The 16,122-nt window shown below is 40.6% G+C and overlaps 1 protein-coding gene across 4 annotated transcripts in view; it reads right to left on the reverse strand.

Annotated features, from left to right (window-relative positions):
* The window catches only part of LOC126094711 (myrosinase 1-like), a 178,201-nt gene extending 176,309 nt beyond the window's left edge, over positions 1-1,892 (reverse strand). For all 4 annotated transcript variants that reach the window (XM_049909244.1, XM_049909247.1, XM_049909246.1 and 1 more), the window contains exon 1: positions 1,722-1,892. In XM_049909244.1, the coding sequence (XP_049765201.1) occupies positions 1,722-1,884 (163 nt within the window). In that variant the 5' untranslated portion in view covers positions 1,885-1,892. The remainder of the gene's footprint in view (positions 1-1,721) is intronic.
* Positions 1,893-16,122: the final 14,230 nt, after the last annotated feature.

Here is a 16,122-nt window from a genome sequence, read left to right on the forward strand (position 1 = left end):
GTACCCCAACGCTGTACATAGGTATATTCTTTGCTGTTACTAACTTTTAGCGATGATGGACAAGGGCAAATGTATCAATTTGACCTAAGGGGACCTGGTCTGGAAACGACCGACTTGAAATTTATAAGCGAAAATCGTGCTTATACCTCTGACTGTGTAACACACATACCGACACTAACAAGGGAGACTCCCCATCGCAACCCCCTCAGATTTAGTGATAAAATGGCCCTGTGGGTAGCCGATCATAAACTGAATACAGATCAAGCATCAAAACTCCTGCTAAGTTGTAGGGTAGATACTCTCGAAGAGTACTTAGGTGTAGAGGTGCTCACCACGTGTTTTGTTCATCCAATAGTTATTGCAGCGCCCTACGTCGATCCTCCTTTCCCTGCATACTGACTTTTCACGGATGAAACCTGTTTCACCGTAGACACAACGCTAAATAGTCGCAATAGTAATGTTTAGGTCGATGAGAATGCCCACGCTACAGCTGTGAAGAGGCACCATCACACATTATCAGTTAAATTGAGAGCACACACAGGCAATGATTACATACTAAGACCATTTCTCCTTCCTCTATGCTGAAATGTACAAGTGTATACCGTGTTTATCAGAGTCATTCTACCCAGGTTCCTGGAACGTATCCCACTTATAATTCGTCAATGGCTTTCGTTCCCACGGTATCGTATAGGGATCGCATTGCCGCACCAAAGCCAGGAACGCGAGTCAATACCACAGACCCTAGCGACAGCTTGCTGCAATACGAAACGCCGTATGGGAAGCACTTCAAAAGACCACACCTCCCCCATCAGTCCTGCAGCGCCCCCGTTCTGATATCAGTGTCAAGCTAGCAAAAGGTCTCCCCAGTTCGAGACGTCAGCTTCAGCAGTCATCAACATCGAGTATGATAGTGTTCGTGAAGTTTCATATGGACATGTACTTTGGGAGAACAGTTTGTTAGTAAGTACATCAAGTGATTTTCACTAGTCCATGACAGTCGTAAATTGTTCAGTAGAAGTATGTCACAGCTAAGTAAATATTTTATTCATTTACGTAATAAAGTTAACTTTTATTTCATGTGATCTAGTTTGATGTGCCACCTTCAGCGAGAAACCAAGAATCAACAGTTGTGGCCAAACGAAAGTAGTTCGCCTGCTGGAAAAGGAGATATGCAGAGAAAGTTTTGTGTCGCGGTCAGGCCTGATCTCATCCCATGAGATTTCTCCTCGAGGATTCATATGAGAGGTGCTGTGTACGAGGCGCCCTCCAAAGAGGATCTGTTGGCAAGGAGTTCTTCTCTCACTGTCTGTGACACTGTTCTAACTATAGCAGGGGTATTGGGATACAACAGAACTTTGTGCGATGAGTCAATGGGGGAAATTATCTGAAGGTAGTGGGCGGTACTAAGCGAGAGTTCTGTACATCGTGACCAGAGTTTGGAAGTTGGCGCTCTTAGTTTATGTTATACGCGAGGCTAAGGTGGAGTGTGAGCGGATTTTCGCCTATACTTTTCCATTCGGTCGTTTCCGGACTAGGGTCCCTTACCTCAAATTGCTACATTTACCCTTCATCATCCCTGGAAGTTTGAAGCATCATCACGGAATCAACCGGTCTGGTCAGCGTGTCTTGACGAACTGCAGTCAGGTTCGTGATTTCTTGTGGGACAACAGTGATGGACGTAACACGGCGTCACGATAGGTGCTTCAGTGGCTGCTACTCACCATCCTCGTTCCAAGCGCCCTCTATCTGGTATGCAGCGGTGGCGGCGCCCAGGTAGAAACCGTCTGGGAACCGGTTGGCAGGTCTGCCGGATGACTTCAGGGGCACCCCCTGCGCCAGGCAGAGCAGGGCTGCCACCACCACAGGTACCAGAGTTCGCCTCATCTTCAGGTCCCTTCACCTGGATGACTGCGATAACAGTTCTACACAGCACGCATGTTTATATACTTGCGTGAGCTCAAATGATAACGGAGGCTGGGGTCTAACTGAAAATCTCCCTGCTTATCTCTTCAATGCAAATCTTAAAGGGATTAGCCAACAGACGATTTAAATTTATTGTTCTAGATGACTAGTATGTTTTCAGCTCCTCGTTTGAGAAAAACAGTACCCCACGTCAAAGGAACAAGAAACATATCTTAAGACTTTGATACGATTTCTAAAGCTGTTTGGAATGGGTGTGTCCCAGTACGATGCAGATAACTGCTTGCATACGTAAGGAAGACAACAGCTCAGTTAATCCTTAGATAAGCCATAAGTCGGACAGATCGGTCATAATCTCTGTTAATCCCTAATGAGAGGATAATTTATTTGTTTTGTCAGTCAAGTGCAGTATCGGTAAATACCATGCGGTGCGAAAGGTTGAATGAATCACATAAATAATAGTAATTTCTTTGCTTTTGCCTAGCAGTGACAGTACCTCATCGGTGCCATAGATGACAGGTCTTAATGGAGCTGTCGTGTGATTTAAGAGTAACTGGACACCTGCTCTTACAAAAAGTGGAGTGAATCACATAGCTGTGTTTTTCATTTCCACATTAGATGCATTCTAACAGTGCTGCGGCCTTTCTCTACTCGTCTAACGCCAGCTGCCTGCCTGTCGCTCTTGACCTAGGCCACTAGTGTTATGACACTATTTCCTGTCCCAGAAGAGGTTATCTGCTTACAGACGCAATAAATATGCTGTAAATAATTCAACGTTATGGGTTATTAAGTAACAATATTATGTTGTCAGACATATCTTTTTTATTTTCTAACTACTGTCCAGTGCGTTTAGAAGCTACAACTTCATTTTCAAGGACTGTATGGAGATACTTGGTGTTACATCTTCTTGAGTTTCTTACGTAACGGTGACAGAAGGAAACAGTTGTTAGATTTAACGAGACACGCTACACCTCAGGCGCGAATAATGAGGTAAAGCGAAGGAAATGAAAGATATAAAGCCTTGGAACCTATTACGTGCGTTTGATCACAAGACCTTCGTCTTCTGCATTGGTGATAACTTTCACATTTGTACTTACATTTTGAAACTATTTAACATGTACTAAATGACTCAAATGATTCATATTAACCTATGTTACAGTGATATGATAGAGTACGATGTTTTAGTTGCGTTTATATAATAAGCGAAATAAAATAAGATATCAAAAAAATATTTAAGGGAGGACAGTTAACAATCTTATTTTGTCATGCTTGCATCTTTGAGCCGAATTTTGACATCCTTATTTACACACACAGTGACATAATAATCATTGCAGTTTATTACTTCTACTGCCAAATACGTAATTTATACTTTTTGTGTCTGTAACTTTACATTACTATAATTGTACACAAATGAAATTGCCTGCAAAGTGGCAGTGAGTACGTACTGGAGGTTGAATTGGGAAGGGAGGAGGGAGGAGAAAGAGAGGGAGAGGGAGGGAGGGAGAGGGATAGGGAGAAAGAGAGAGAGAGAGAGAGAGACGAAATGATTATTATGTCACTCTACATAAAAGTAAACATATCAAATTTCCGCTTGAAGAGCAATCAAAAAATAAATAATCCTTAACCTAGAAGTTGCAGTCCCAGACGTAATCACTGTTAATAACAATCCCGAAAGAATTACCTTCGGGACTTTTAAAGTGTCAGTATTGAATATTATGCACATGTCTTGTAGTCCAGCTGGATGATAAAATGCACGTAAGGAAATCTGTGTAGAAAAAAGATAAGAGCATCTTTCGTTAAGAGAGTAAAAGCTAATAGTAAAGAATCTGAATTAAGAAATGTTGGATTACCCGTTCTGTTCACTAGATTTTGTACACTCCGATTCGAAGGATGTACCCTTTCGTTTGTTTCTAAGTCTGTTTCACACTGTCCCCTCCACATTCGCAGTCGCCTCCCAGAGATAACGAATGGAGGACCACCTGGAAATCTTTTGCCAGTGGGGAAAATATAGTGAAAATAATACAGTTTATTGAAGTGAAAGGGGGCTGTTCCATTTGCCATGACAACTTTCAGGTAGTTTTGGCCATAAATATTAATGACATTGCGTATTTGATACTTGTACTCAACTCTGCAATACTATATTCTTTGGTCGAAAAGGTTATTTCTCTTGAACAGAGTAGCGGTGTGTGTTGGACAGTCTGACAATTACTTAGCCCGCAAAGGATGCAAGCTGACCTGCCTTATAGTGCAAGCATCAGTATTTGAAAAGGGATTTTGTAGTAAGATATTTTGATTTTGAGGAAAGATACTGATGAGACTACATGAGTGGAAAAATTATAAAACCAGCTGTCAAGGTAATCCAGTTATATATATATATATATATATATATATATATATATATATATATATATATATATATATATATATAACGGTGTAAATTCTTATCGTTAGAACATTTCGTATGGTTTAGGAATTTTATAATGCAGCATATGGTCTTGTCTTATAGTACAAACAAATGTCAAGCAAGGCAGTTATATACAAGAGAGTTATTAAGAAATATTTTGCTAATTTGTCTAGGGGTGAGAACTTTACGCAGAGGAGTAGTGTTGTCATGGCCTAATGACGTGTAGTTAAACTTCAAGTCTTTGTCTCTTTTATCAGTCGTTAAGATTAGTTCCCTATTGTCATCCACATTAATGACTGTTAGCACACTCGCACTGTACGTTAGAGTTGTGTACTGAAAAGCATTTTTGTGAAAGTTGAGTGTCGACAGTTACATCATTCCTAATAGCAACAGTTTGTCAGAACACAAGAATGTTCCATGCACACAGGTATGCCAAAAAATTTAATTACCATCAAATCTCATGTCCACTGTAAGGTTGTAAGGCATAATAATTGTCAGAGTGTTTTTGTGTAAATATCAGTATCAATTCTGTGGATTAATACCAGTAAAATGTTTCAGTAAAGTGTTGCCTTGTGAACTTTCAAGCAGTCTGACGAGAAAGTCAGATGCGTTAATTTTTGCGTTTATTTGCTGTGTAATTGAAGTAGTCGTCCTGATCAGTGGTTGTTTACAAGATTGAGATAAAGATTAGCAGTATTCAGGGCCAACATTTTAATCTAAGTCATTTGTTTTGCAGTCAGATGGCATATGTAAATCTCACTGAAACGAGTTGCTTTCTTGCAGGCAAATTGTTTGATGTACCTTCTATTCTGGATTTCGCATCGTGCTGCGTGAGTTCCATATATTTCCGTTCAACATACAATTTTCATACAGTTATGTTGCCCTGCACTGAGATTTACATGTTTCGACACCTAATTTTTATGCATTTCTCAGGTAGCAGCTTGACACTTACAAACACGAGTTTAAGTATTACAAGAAATTTCCACCTGTCGACCTTTGCTTCCAGGATACGTATTTATAAGGCAGTCTGCTGATTTTTGCAGTCAGATAAAGATTTGTTCCGCAACCACATTTAAAATTTAAATTTCAAACATTGACTTAGGAATTAGTTAAAAGATTTTCGATACAAAAATTAAAGCATTTATACACTGTGTGCCAATACAGCAACACAGTTAGTTTTGCATATTTATTAACAGGCAATACAATAAGCACATTTTAAGAAGAACAGTTAAGTTTTGTTTGAGGAGGGATTAAGTTTTGTGTATTTTCTGCGAGTCTGAACACCGCTTTTGTGAAAAGTACTTTATTCTCAATTGCGCACTTTTGGAATACTACAGAATGTAGCGCAAGTGAGATTCATTTTATGCACATGGAGTGAACCATGGACCTTGCCGTTGGTGGGGAGGCTTGCGTGCCTCACAGATGGCCGTGCTGTAGGTGCAACGACAGCGGAGGGGTATCTGTTGAGAGGCCAGACAAAGGTATGGTTCCTGAAGAGTGGCAGCAGCCTTTTCAGTAGTTGCAGGGGCAACAGTCTGGATGATTGACTGATCTGGCCTTGTAACATTAACCAAAACGGCTTTGTTATGCTCAGATACTGCGAACGACAGAAAGCAAAGGGAAACTACACCCGTAATTTTTTCCGAGGGCATGCAGCTTTACTGTATGGTTAAATGATGATGGCGTCCTCTTTGTTAAAATATCCCGGAGATAAAATAGCCCACTATTCGGATCTCCGAGTTGGGACTAAACAGGTGGACGTCGTTATCAGGAGAAACAAAAGTGGCATTGTACTGGTCGGAGCGTGGAATGTCAGATCCCTTATTCTGGCAGATAGGTTAGAAAATGGAAAAAGGGAAATGGATAGGTTAAAGTTAGATATAGTGGGAATTACTGTAGTTCGGTGGCGGGAGGAACAAGACTTCTGGTCAGGCGAATACTGGGTTATAAATGCAAAATCAAATAGGGATAACGCAGCAGTAGGTTTAATAATGAATAAAAAAAATAGGAGTGCGAGTAAGCTACTACGTATAGCACAGTGAATGCATTATTGTAGCCAAGACAGACTCAAAGCCCACGCCAGCCACAGTAATACAAGTTTATATGCCCACTAGCTCTGTAGATGACGAAGAGATTCAAAAATGTATGATGAGGTAAAAGAAATTATTCAGACTGTGAAGAGAGACGAAAATTTAATACTCACGGAGAACTGGAATCCGATAGTAGGAGAAGGAAGTCAAGGAAAAGTAGTAGGTGAATATGGAATGGGGTAAGGAATGTAGGAGGAATCCACCTTGTAGAATTTTCCACAGAGCATACCTTAATCATAGCTAACACTTGGTTTAATGATAATGAAAGAAGGCTGTATACGTGGAAGAGGCTTGGAGACACTGAAAGGTTTCAGATAGATTATATAATGCTAAGACAGAGAATTAGGAACCAGGTTTTAAATTGTAAGACATTTCCAGGCACAGATGTGGACTCTGACCACAATCTATTGGTTCTGAATTGTAGATTAAAACTGAAGAAACTGCAAAAAGGTGGGAATTTAAGGAGATGGGACCTGGATAAACTGACTAAACCAGAGGTTGTACAGAGTTTCAAGGAGAGCATAAGGGAACAATTGAGAAGAATGGGGGAAACAAATACAGTAGAAGAAAAATGGGTAGCTTTGAGGGATGAAGCAGTGAAGGCAGCAGAGGATCAAGTACGTAAAAAGACGAGGGCTAGTAGAAATCCTTGGGTGACAGAAGAAATATTGAATTTAATTGATGAAAGGAGAAAATATAAAAATGCAGTAAATGAAGCAGCCAAAAAGGAATCTCAAAAATGAGATCGGCAAGAAGTGCAAAATGGCTAAGCAGGGATGGCTAGAGGACAAATGTAAGGTTGTAGAGACATATATCCCTAGAGGTAAGATAGAGACTGCCTACAGGAAAATTAAAGAGGCCTTTGCAAAAATAGAACCATTTGTATGAGTATCAAGAGCTCAGATGGAAAACCAGTTCCAAGAAAAGAAGGGAAAGCAGAAAGGTGGAAGGAGTTTATAGAGAGACCGTACAAGGGCAATATTATAGAAATGGAAGAGGACGTAGGTCGAGATGAAATGGGAGGTATGACAGTGCTTGAAGAATTTCAGAGCACTGAAAGACCTAAGTCGAAACAAGGCCCCGGGAGTAGACAACATTCCATTAGAACTACTGATAGCCTTGGGAGAGCCAGCCCTGACGAACTTCTACCATCTGGTGAGCAAGATGTATGAGACAGGCGAAATTATCTCAGATTTCAAGAACAATATAATAATTCCAATCCCAAAGGAAGCAGGTGTTGACAAGTGTGAAAATTACCCAACTATCAGTTTAGTAAGTCACGGCTGCAAAATACTGGCACGAATTCTTTACAGACGAATGGAAAAACTGATAGAAGCCGACCTCGGGGAAGATGTTTGGATTCCGTAGAAATGTTAGAATACGTGAGGCAATACTGACCCTACAAATTATCTTAGAAGATAGATTAAGGAAAGGCAAACCTACGTTTCTATAATTTGTAGACTTAGAGAAAGCTTTTGACAATGTTGACTGGAATATTCTCTTTCAAGTTCTGAAGGTGGCAGGGGTCGAATACAGGAAGGAAACCGCTAGTTACAATTTGCACAGAAACCAGATGGCAGTTATGAGTCGAGAGGCACGAAAGGGAAGCAGTGGTTGGGAAGGGAGTATGACGGGTTTATAGTGTATCCCTGATGTTATTCAATCTATATATTGAGCAAGCAGTGATGGAAACAAAAGAAAAATTTGGAGTAGGAATTAAAATCCATGGGGAAGAAATAAAAACTTTGAGTTTGCCGATGACATTGTAATTCTGCCAGAGACAGCAAAGGACCTAGAAAGCAGTTGAACGCAATGCACAGTGTCTTCAAAGGATGACATAAGATGAACATCAACGAAAGCAACGTAAGGATAATGGAGTGTAGTCTAATCAAATCAGGTGATACTGAGGTAATTAGATTAGGGAATGTGACTCTTAAAGTAGTAGATGAGTTTTGCTATTTGGGAAGTAAAATTGATGATTGTTGAAGTAGAGAGGATATAAAATGTAGACTGGCAATGGCAAGAAAAACGTTTCTGAAGAAGAGAATTTTGTTAACATCGAGTATTGATTTAAGTGTCAGAAAGTATTTGTATGGAGTGTAGCCATGTATGGAAGTGAAACATGGACGGTAGATAGTTTAGACAAAAAGGGAATAGAAGCTTTCGAAATGTAGTGCTACGGAAGAATGCTGAAGATTAGACGGGTTAGATCACGTATCTAATGAGGAGGTACTGAATAGAATTGGAGAGAAGAGGAATTTGTACCACAACTTGACTAGAAGAAGGAATCGGTTCGTAGAACATGTTCTGAGGATCAGGGGATCACTAAGTTAGTATTGGAGGGCTGCGTGGAGGGTAAAAATCGCATAGGGAGACCCACTGACGAATACACTAAGCAGATTCAGAAGGATGTAGGGTGCAGTAGTTACTTGGAGATGGAGAAGCTTCCTCAGGATAGAGTAGCGTAGAGAGTTGCATCAAACCAGTCTCTGGACTGAAGACTACAACAACACTGTCATATTGTGCTTAGAATAAGTTATTTTGCAGTTGATCATTGCTACTGTTAACGATATACTCCAAGTTAAAAGTATTCTTGTTTACTCAGTCTTCAAGAACTGTATGGTTAGACAGACAGTGATTTTTTTAAAGTACATGCTACTTTGTATCCTTTACTGAAGTGTAGGTACTTCATTTGCACAATGATATTACGAGAAGCTTGTATTTGCCATTATTCAATTAATTCTGTCAGCGGTGATTTAAATATTAATTTTTTTATAGTTACCTGTGTAGTGTTGATCTACGTGTGAGAGATTTCTTTTTTGTTTGCTGCTTTACTATAGTTGCATTAAAATGTCAAAAGATTCCAGAGCTAGATGAAATGCTAGAGCTGCAGCTGATGTAACTTTTGGTAATTCTGTAGACAGAGAAGGTGTCGAGTGAACAGGGATCCTCTCGTGATACTGATTTAACTGAGACACATAGCACAGTGCCTGACAGGATTGACCGGAGTAATTTTTCTGTATCAGACATGGAACAAGAAAGCGCAGTTTGGGATTCTGCTTTGGAAACTTGAGTCGGTACGATGTAACTTCTCACATCAGTCAGGTTCTGCAGGCGAGGATACTGGTTCTGGATCCACAACTGTTGACCTAACTGAACCAGTCTCTACTCCTTCCAGTAGTAGCACCAAAGACATAGACAACGGTCTTTTGCAGATCCTGTTATCAGAGCTTAAGGAAGCCAATAAAAGTTTCGAAGAAAAGATTAAAGAAAGAGTTAGGGAAGAGATTAAGCGCTTCAAGGATTAGATGAAGCACGTTAAGCAAGATGTATGTGAGAAGTTCAACCCTGTAATAAATAATCAAAAAGGTCAAACACACTGAAACGGCCGAAATTTCACAGTCAAAACAGCAGGACAGTCAGTTTGAAACCCAGAGACAATGTCCTGAAGAGAGTGTGGATCGCGAAGGCTAAAGAGACAGAATTTCTACCCAAGAGCAGTTAAATGCAGTTACCAGAGAGGTAGACGAACTTTATGTAACCGTGACCAAACTGACTAGCAATGCAGGAAATAATTCTGTTACATAGCCTGTTTCCTTCGGAAGAATATGTTTCTCTTCATCGTTTTAAAGAGGGGAGTATGACGTTTAAGAACTTGATGATCGATTATACCGCACTGAACAGAAAATCAATCACGGACATAGTGATGCCAATAGTCATACTTTGCGTTTTAATACTCCTGACGAAATTTCTCATTCGTAGAATGTTGGTGAACTGATACGCAAACGCAGTGTGTTACGCAAGCAAGACAGCGCGGATTCCTCACATAGCGGGGAAAATAATTTGCTCTCTCACCAGAATGATTCATTTTATTGCCAACTTTTCCTCACTGTTTGAAAACTTAAAGTTTTTCGAAATTCTCCCATGACCAATTGTTTATAAACTTGAATATACGTGTAGCTAATTAGAATCTGAACCAGGCACAAGAATGAGAACAATCGCCCAAGAATCCCAAACGGATAGTAAATTTCATCACACATTCTTGTCTGTATACTGGTCTGATGCAACACAAGACAGAGTAAACAGCAATGTCATTATACTAACGAATTTTGAACAATCAGACTTTTCCAGACCGGCAGGCTATTTTCAGCACAGGATATGCAAGAATCGCTTCTAATCCGACCCGTGCAATCCCTCTTAATAAATGAGAAAGTGTTTGACCAAACTACCGACACGCTTGGGACACAATAGTTTGGCAGGCCGCTGGAAAGATGATATTGAGGCTTTCCAAAACTTATTACAAGAATTCGAAGCTGACAGTGTGGAATTTTACTCCCGAAATACACACATTAAAAGAAGTTTTGGGTCACCTCGGTTCCGAGAGTTCCGGAACGTATACAGAAAATTGGAACAGAGATAAACATAAACATCATTTCCGCCCTTTTTATTGCTCATGAAAACCACACATTGCATGTTGTACCACCACACAGCGAGACCTTCAGAGGTGGTGGTCCAGATTGCTGTACACACCGGTACCTCTAATAACCAATAGCACGCTCTCTTGCATTGATTCATGCCTGTATTCGTCGTGGCTACTATCCACACGTTCATCAAGGTACTGTTGGTCCAGATTGTCCCACTCCTTAACGGCGATTCAGCGTAGATACCACAGAGTTGTTGGTGGGTCACGTCGTCCATAAACAGCCCTTTTTAATCTATTCCAAACATGTTGGGTAGGGCTCATGTCTGGAGAACATGCTGGCCACTCTAGTCGAACGATGTGGTTAACCTGATGGAAGTGATTCACAAGGTGTGCACTATGGGGGACGAACTGTCGCCCATGAAGACGAATGCCTTGCCAATATGTTGCCGATATGGTTGCACTATTGGTCGGAGAATGGCATTCACGTATCGTACAGCCGTTACGGCGCCTTCTAAACCACCAGCGGCGTACGTTGGCCCTACGTAATGTCACCCCAAAGCAGCAGGGAAACTCCACCTTGCTGCACTCGCTGGATTGTGTGTCTAAGACGTTCAGCCTGACCGGGTTGCCTCCAAACACGGCTCCTACGATTTTTTGGTTGAAGGCACATGCGACACTCATCGGTGAAGATAACGTGACGCCAATCCTGAGCGGTCCATTCGGCATGTTTTTGGGCCCATCTGTACCGCGCTGCATGGTGTCGTGGTTGAAAAGATGGACCTCGCCATGGACGTCGGAAGTGAAGCTGTGTATCGTGCAGCCTATTGTGCACAGTTTGAGTCGTAACACGACGTCCTGTGGCTGCACAAAAAGCATTATTCAACATGGTGGCGTTGCTGTCAGGGTTCCTCCGAGCTATAATTCATAGGTAGCGGTCATCCACTGCAGTAGTAGCCCTTGGGCGACCTGAGCGAGGCATGTCATCGACAGTTTCTGTCTCTTTGTACTTGTATCTCCTCCATGCCCGGACAACATCGCTTTGATTCACTCAGAGACGCCTGGGCACTTCCATTGTTGAGAGCCCTTCCCGGCACAAAGTAACAATGCAGGCGCGATCGAACCGCGATATTGAGCGTCTAGGCGTGGTTGACCTACAGACAACAATGGCCGTGTACCTTCCTCTTGGTGGAATGACTGGAACTGACCGGCTGTCTAATAGGCGCTGCTCATGCGTGGTTGTTTACATCTTTGGGCAGGTTTAGTGACATCTCTGAACAGTCAAAGGGACTGTGTCTGTGATACAATATCCACCCTCAGCGTCTATCTTCAGGAGTTCTGGGAATCGGGGTGATGGCAAAACTTTTTTTGTTGCATGTAAATAGGGAGACGGCAAGAGAGAAAATTTTCCAGTCAAAAAGAACCAGATTATCTGACGATAGATTTTCTGAGAATGGGAACAACAATTGTGAACAGAGTAATCAATTCTCTAATAGTCGTGATCATAAATATTCAAACAACTGGCATTAGTGACGTCAGTCGTACAATCGCGGCAGTTTTAGAGGCAAAACAGATGTCGTGGTTTCAGGAACCAAACAAGTTACGGCCATAATGGAGAGTGCAACAGATATCAGTATAATGAAAGGAAAAACAGTGAATGGCGAGAAAGAACTTTACTTCAAACCCAGGAACTGAGAACAATGATTTCAGATCACATGACTATCATCACAACGAATCACGAGATAGTTCACGTGATCATGACAGTTGTTACGAAAATAATAATCAGGAGAGGCGCCTATGGAATCTTTAGTCCTCAACGACGTGTTGAAGTATTTGCGGGAATACCACATAACCTTCGTGGTAATGTTAGACGTGATGGGTCAACACAGGGAAGACTGATGGCTCATGTGGCAAACGACTGGTTTGTCGATACAGAGAATTCCTCTATTCATACCATAAAAATCATCCATTGTGAATCGATTAGTGAACAAAATGAAGGATGTGAGCGTATTAGTTATGAAAATAAGAAACAGGTGTTAGGTGAAACCGATTCTAATCTTGTTAATATAGAGACTGTTGAGTACCAAGCACTAAACTTGAGGGAAGTTAAGTGTTGTTGTCTGGGTAACTAATTACATGTCTAGGTCAGATGATGGCAGTGAATGTAGAACAGAGGTACAACCACAAGCGGTAGGGAACATAAATAATGATATGGTAGTGATTTTGGTGACACTTTCCCAGGAAAAATATTTTGTGACATGGATTCAGAGGAGAGACGAATAAATCTTGCCAGGTTGATAATATTACAGACCCTTATTGGGAAAAGAAGATAGACAATCAGAACATCTTAATCCTATAGTGTCACTTTCTATTGGAAATGTTTCTTATCAGCGGTATTAGACTCAGGTAGTCTTATTTCGGTTATCAGTGAGGCAGCTTTCAGTATATGTGAGGAATTAACTGTTTATTCAGCATTTCCATTGCAATGAACCAAAAATTAAGGGTGTGATTACTTGAAAAACTGCAGAGATCAGAAACCAAACAAGTTTAGATTTCATTTGGCAAGGTCATCAGTTCTCTGCCAGCTTCTTAAGTGTGCACTTTATTACTACACAAATGATATTAACGTTAATTTCTTGACATTATATAAGATTTTCTAAATTTTAACGATAACACAGCCAAAGATGAAGTCGATGGCAAGCTACTCTGTTTGTGGAGTCTGAGGACTAGATTTCAGAGGAGGAAGAAATCAACTACTTGAAATTTTTATCTTTGTCAAAATCACACCCTTCCACTGAAATTGTGAGTCATAAATCAAGTACTTCTCAGGAAACAGGACAGTCTTTTGATATCTCTGAAATTATACATGATGAAGTACACAGTGCAGAGGATACTTCTGGTAGGTAGGCAAGAGTCATTCGATGTCATACAGTCACATTCTGAAGTCTTTGCCAACAAACGTGGTATGAATTTTAAGTCATGGAACGATCAAAAAAATGGTTCAAATGGCTCTGAGCACTATGGGACTCAACTGCTGTGGTCATCAGTCCCCTAGAACTTAGAACTACTTAAACCTAACTAACCTAAGGACAGCACACAACACCCAGCCATCACGAGGCAGAGAAAATCCCTGACCCCGCAGGGAATCGAACCCGGGAACCCGGGCGTGGGAAGCGAGAACGCTACCGCACGACCACGAGATGCGGGCTGGAACGATCAAAGTTGTTTGTTCCACCTTATACTATTCCACTGGCATACAGGGAAAGAGTAAAGAATGAGATCCAGTCCGTGTTAGCTCACGGTGTCATTGAACCAGCCATGAGTTTACTTCATGTTGTTGAAAAAAGACATGGGGAAATATGTTTGGTGTTAGATTCCAGACAAATCAATACCATTATTCTTCCTGAAACAAGTTGTCATCAGACATGGAGGAATTGTTAAAGAAATTTCATGGTGTAAAGTTGTTACCTACTTTAGGCCCCAGATCGAGCTTGTGGCATACAGCTAAACCATGCATGTAGAAGATATACAGCCTTTCTTTGCTTTGGTTATTAGCAGTTTTGTAAATTACCATTTTTGAAATTTGCCCTTTGGATTTAACAATTCAACCTCCGCCTTTACTTGCGGATTGAACTCTATTCTTCCTCAACACTTGAAGGAAAGAAATACCAGCTAATCTGATGATACTCTCATTGCATAAAAGTTATGGTTAGAAAGTAACAGTCTTCTTTATTCACTGCTACAAGTATTTTCTGAGTTTGGCATCACAGTCAGTTTGGAAAAGTCACAGTTTGGCAAATCTAAAATTAAATTTCTTGGTCATATGGTATTTAAGGAAGGAATTCAACATGATCCAGAAAAATTGGAAGCCATTGAAAAATGCCTGTACCTACAACTAAACATCAACTCAGAGGGTTTTTTATGGTTTGTTAATATCAACTGCTACTTCATTAATTTGACAAACTTAACTACTACTAGGTTGTATGAGGTGACTGGCAAGAACATTGTGTGCCTCTGGGATGAGGTAACTGAGTAATTTCAAAGTCTGAAGGATGAACTTCTTGCTGCTCCTGTATTACATCATCCAGATGTCACGTGACTTTTTCTTCTATGGCAGGCACAGCAAGATATATACTGATCACCATGGACTTCAGTTTCTGATGACTGCTAAGTTAAATCATGATCACCTTTAGTGTCAGGCCTTAACTGTGCAGGAGCTATTTTACCATTGTTTACATTCTAGGAACATAAAACACTTTGTCTCGTTCACCTGTTAGTCCTATCAAAGCAACTGAAGAGGGCTGTCAGGAAAATAGCTTTAGTATCTTATACATTCCGAAGGCTGCATTTGAGAATTACATTTCGCTAACACTTGCGACGTCGCTAAGGAACAAGATAAGGATAATATATAGAGGGGAATCAAAGAGAAAAGGAATAACAGAGACAATGTTGTTCTGAGACAGTTTTATCTGGCACAGAACATTGTTATTTTCAAACAGACTTAATAGTGAATTATAGGTGGTATGTATTCCTGATGGCTTGGTGAACAAAGTTGTGTGGTACATATGCCTTAGTTATGCTCGTTTTGGTGCCTGTAAATATTTTTAAAAGTTGCATGACACATGTTATTTTCACAATATGGAGAAAAGAAATTGTACAGCGCACCAAGTGTAAACCAAATCAAAAGCCAAGACCTCCCACTATATCCCGGTCTGCTCCACTGTTTCCCCTAATACCTATTTTACTCAAAGTTGTCGATGTAGCTGGATCTCTTTCCAGAACAAACAATGGTTATTCTTTTGTTTTTGTGGCAATAGAACTTATGTCGAAATTTGTGTCATTTAGCCCACTATGTATGTCAACAGCAAAATCTATATCTGCAGCATTTGCTAAACACTTTTTGAAGGACCTTGGTCGCATAGACAAAGTAATATATGACATGGACCTTAGTTCCGATCCCAGCATTGGTTGCATACATTACGCCGTAAGAAAATTAAACCTGTCTTTATCTCCTTGTGCCATGCATGTTTACACCCTTATGAACGCCTCATGAAGGAGCTTGGGTAATTCTGCAGGTTGTATTGTTACCACAAACAGTCCACTTTGGATAGAATCTTCATTTGTTTCAGAATGTACTGAATGAGTTACCAAATGATTCTACATCTTTGCCCCCCACTCTGGTGTTAAAGAATAAGCAGCCACCTGTTCGAGTTAGAGAAACTGTACTACTACCCAAGCAGAGACGCCTACATCATTGTGTAGTGAGTGATTTAGCCTTAGCCAATATT

This window comes from Schistocerca cancellata, chromosome 8, assembly GCF_023864275.1.
Source record: "Schistocerca cancellata isolate TAMUIC-IGC-003103 chromosome 8, iqSchCanc2.1, whole genome shotgun sequence".
In the NCBI taxonomy this organism is placed as follows: domain Eukaryota; kingdom Metazoa; phylum Arthropoda; class Insecta; order Orthoptera; family Acrididae; genus Schistocerca; species Schistocerca cancellata.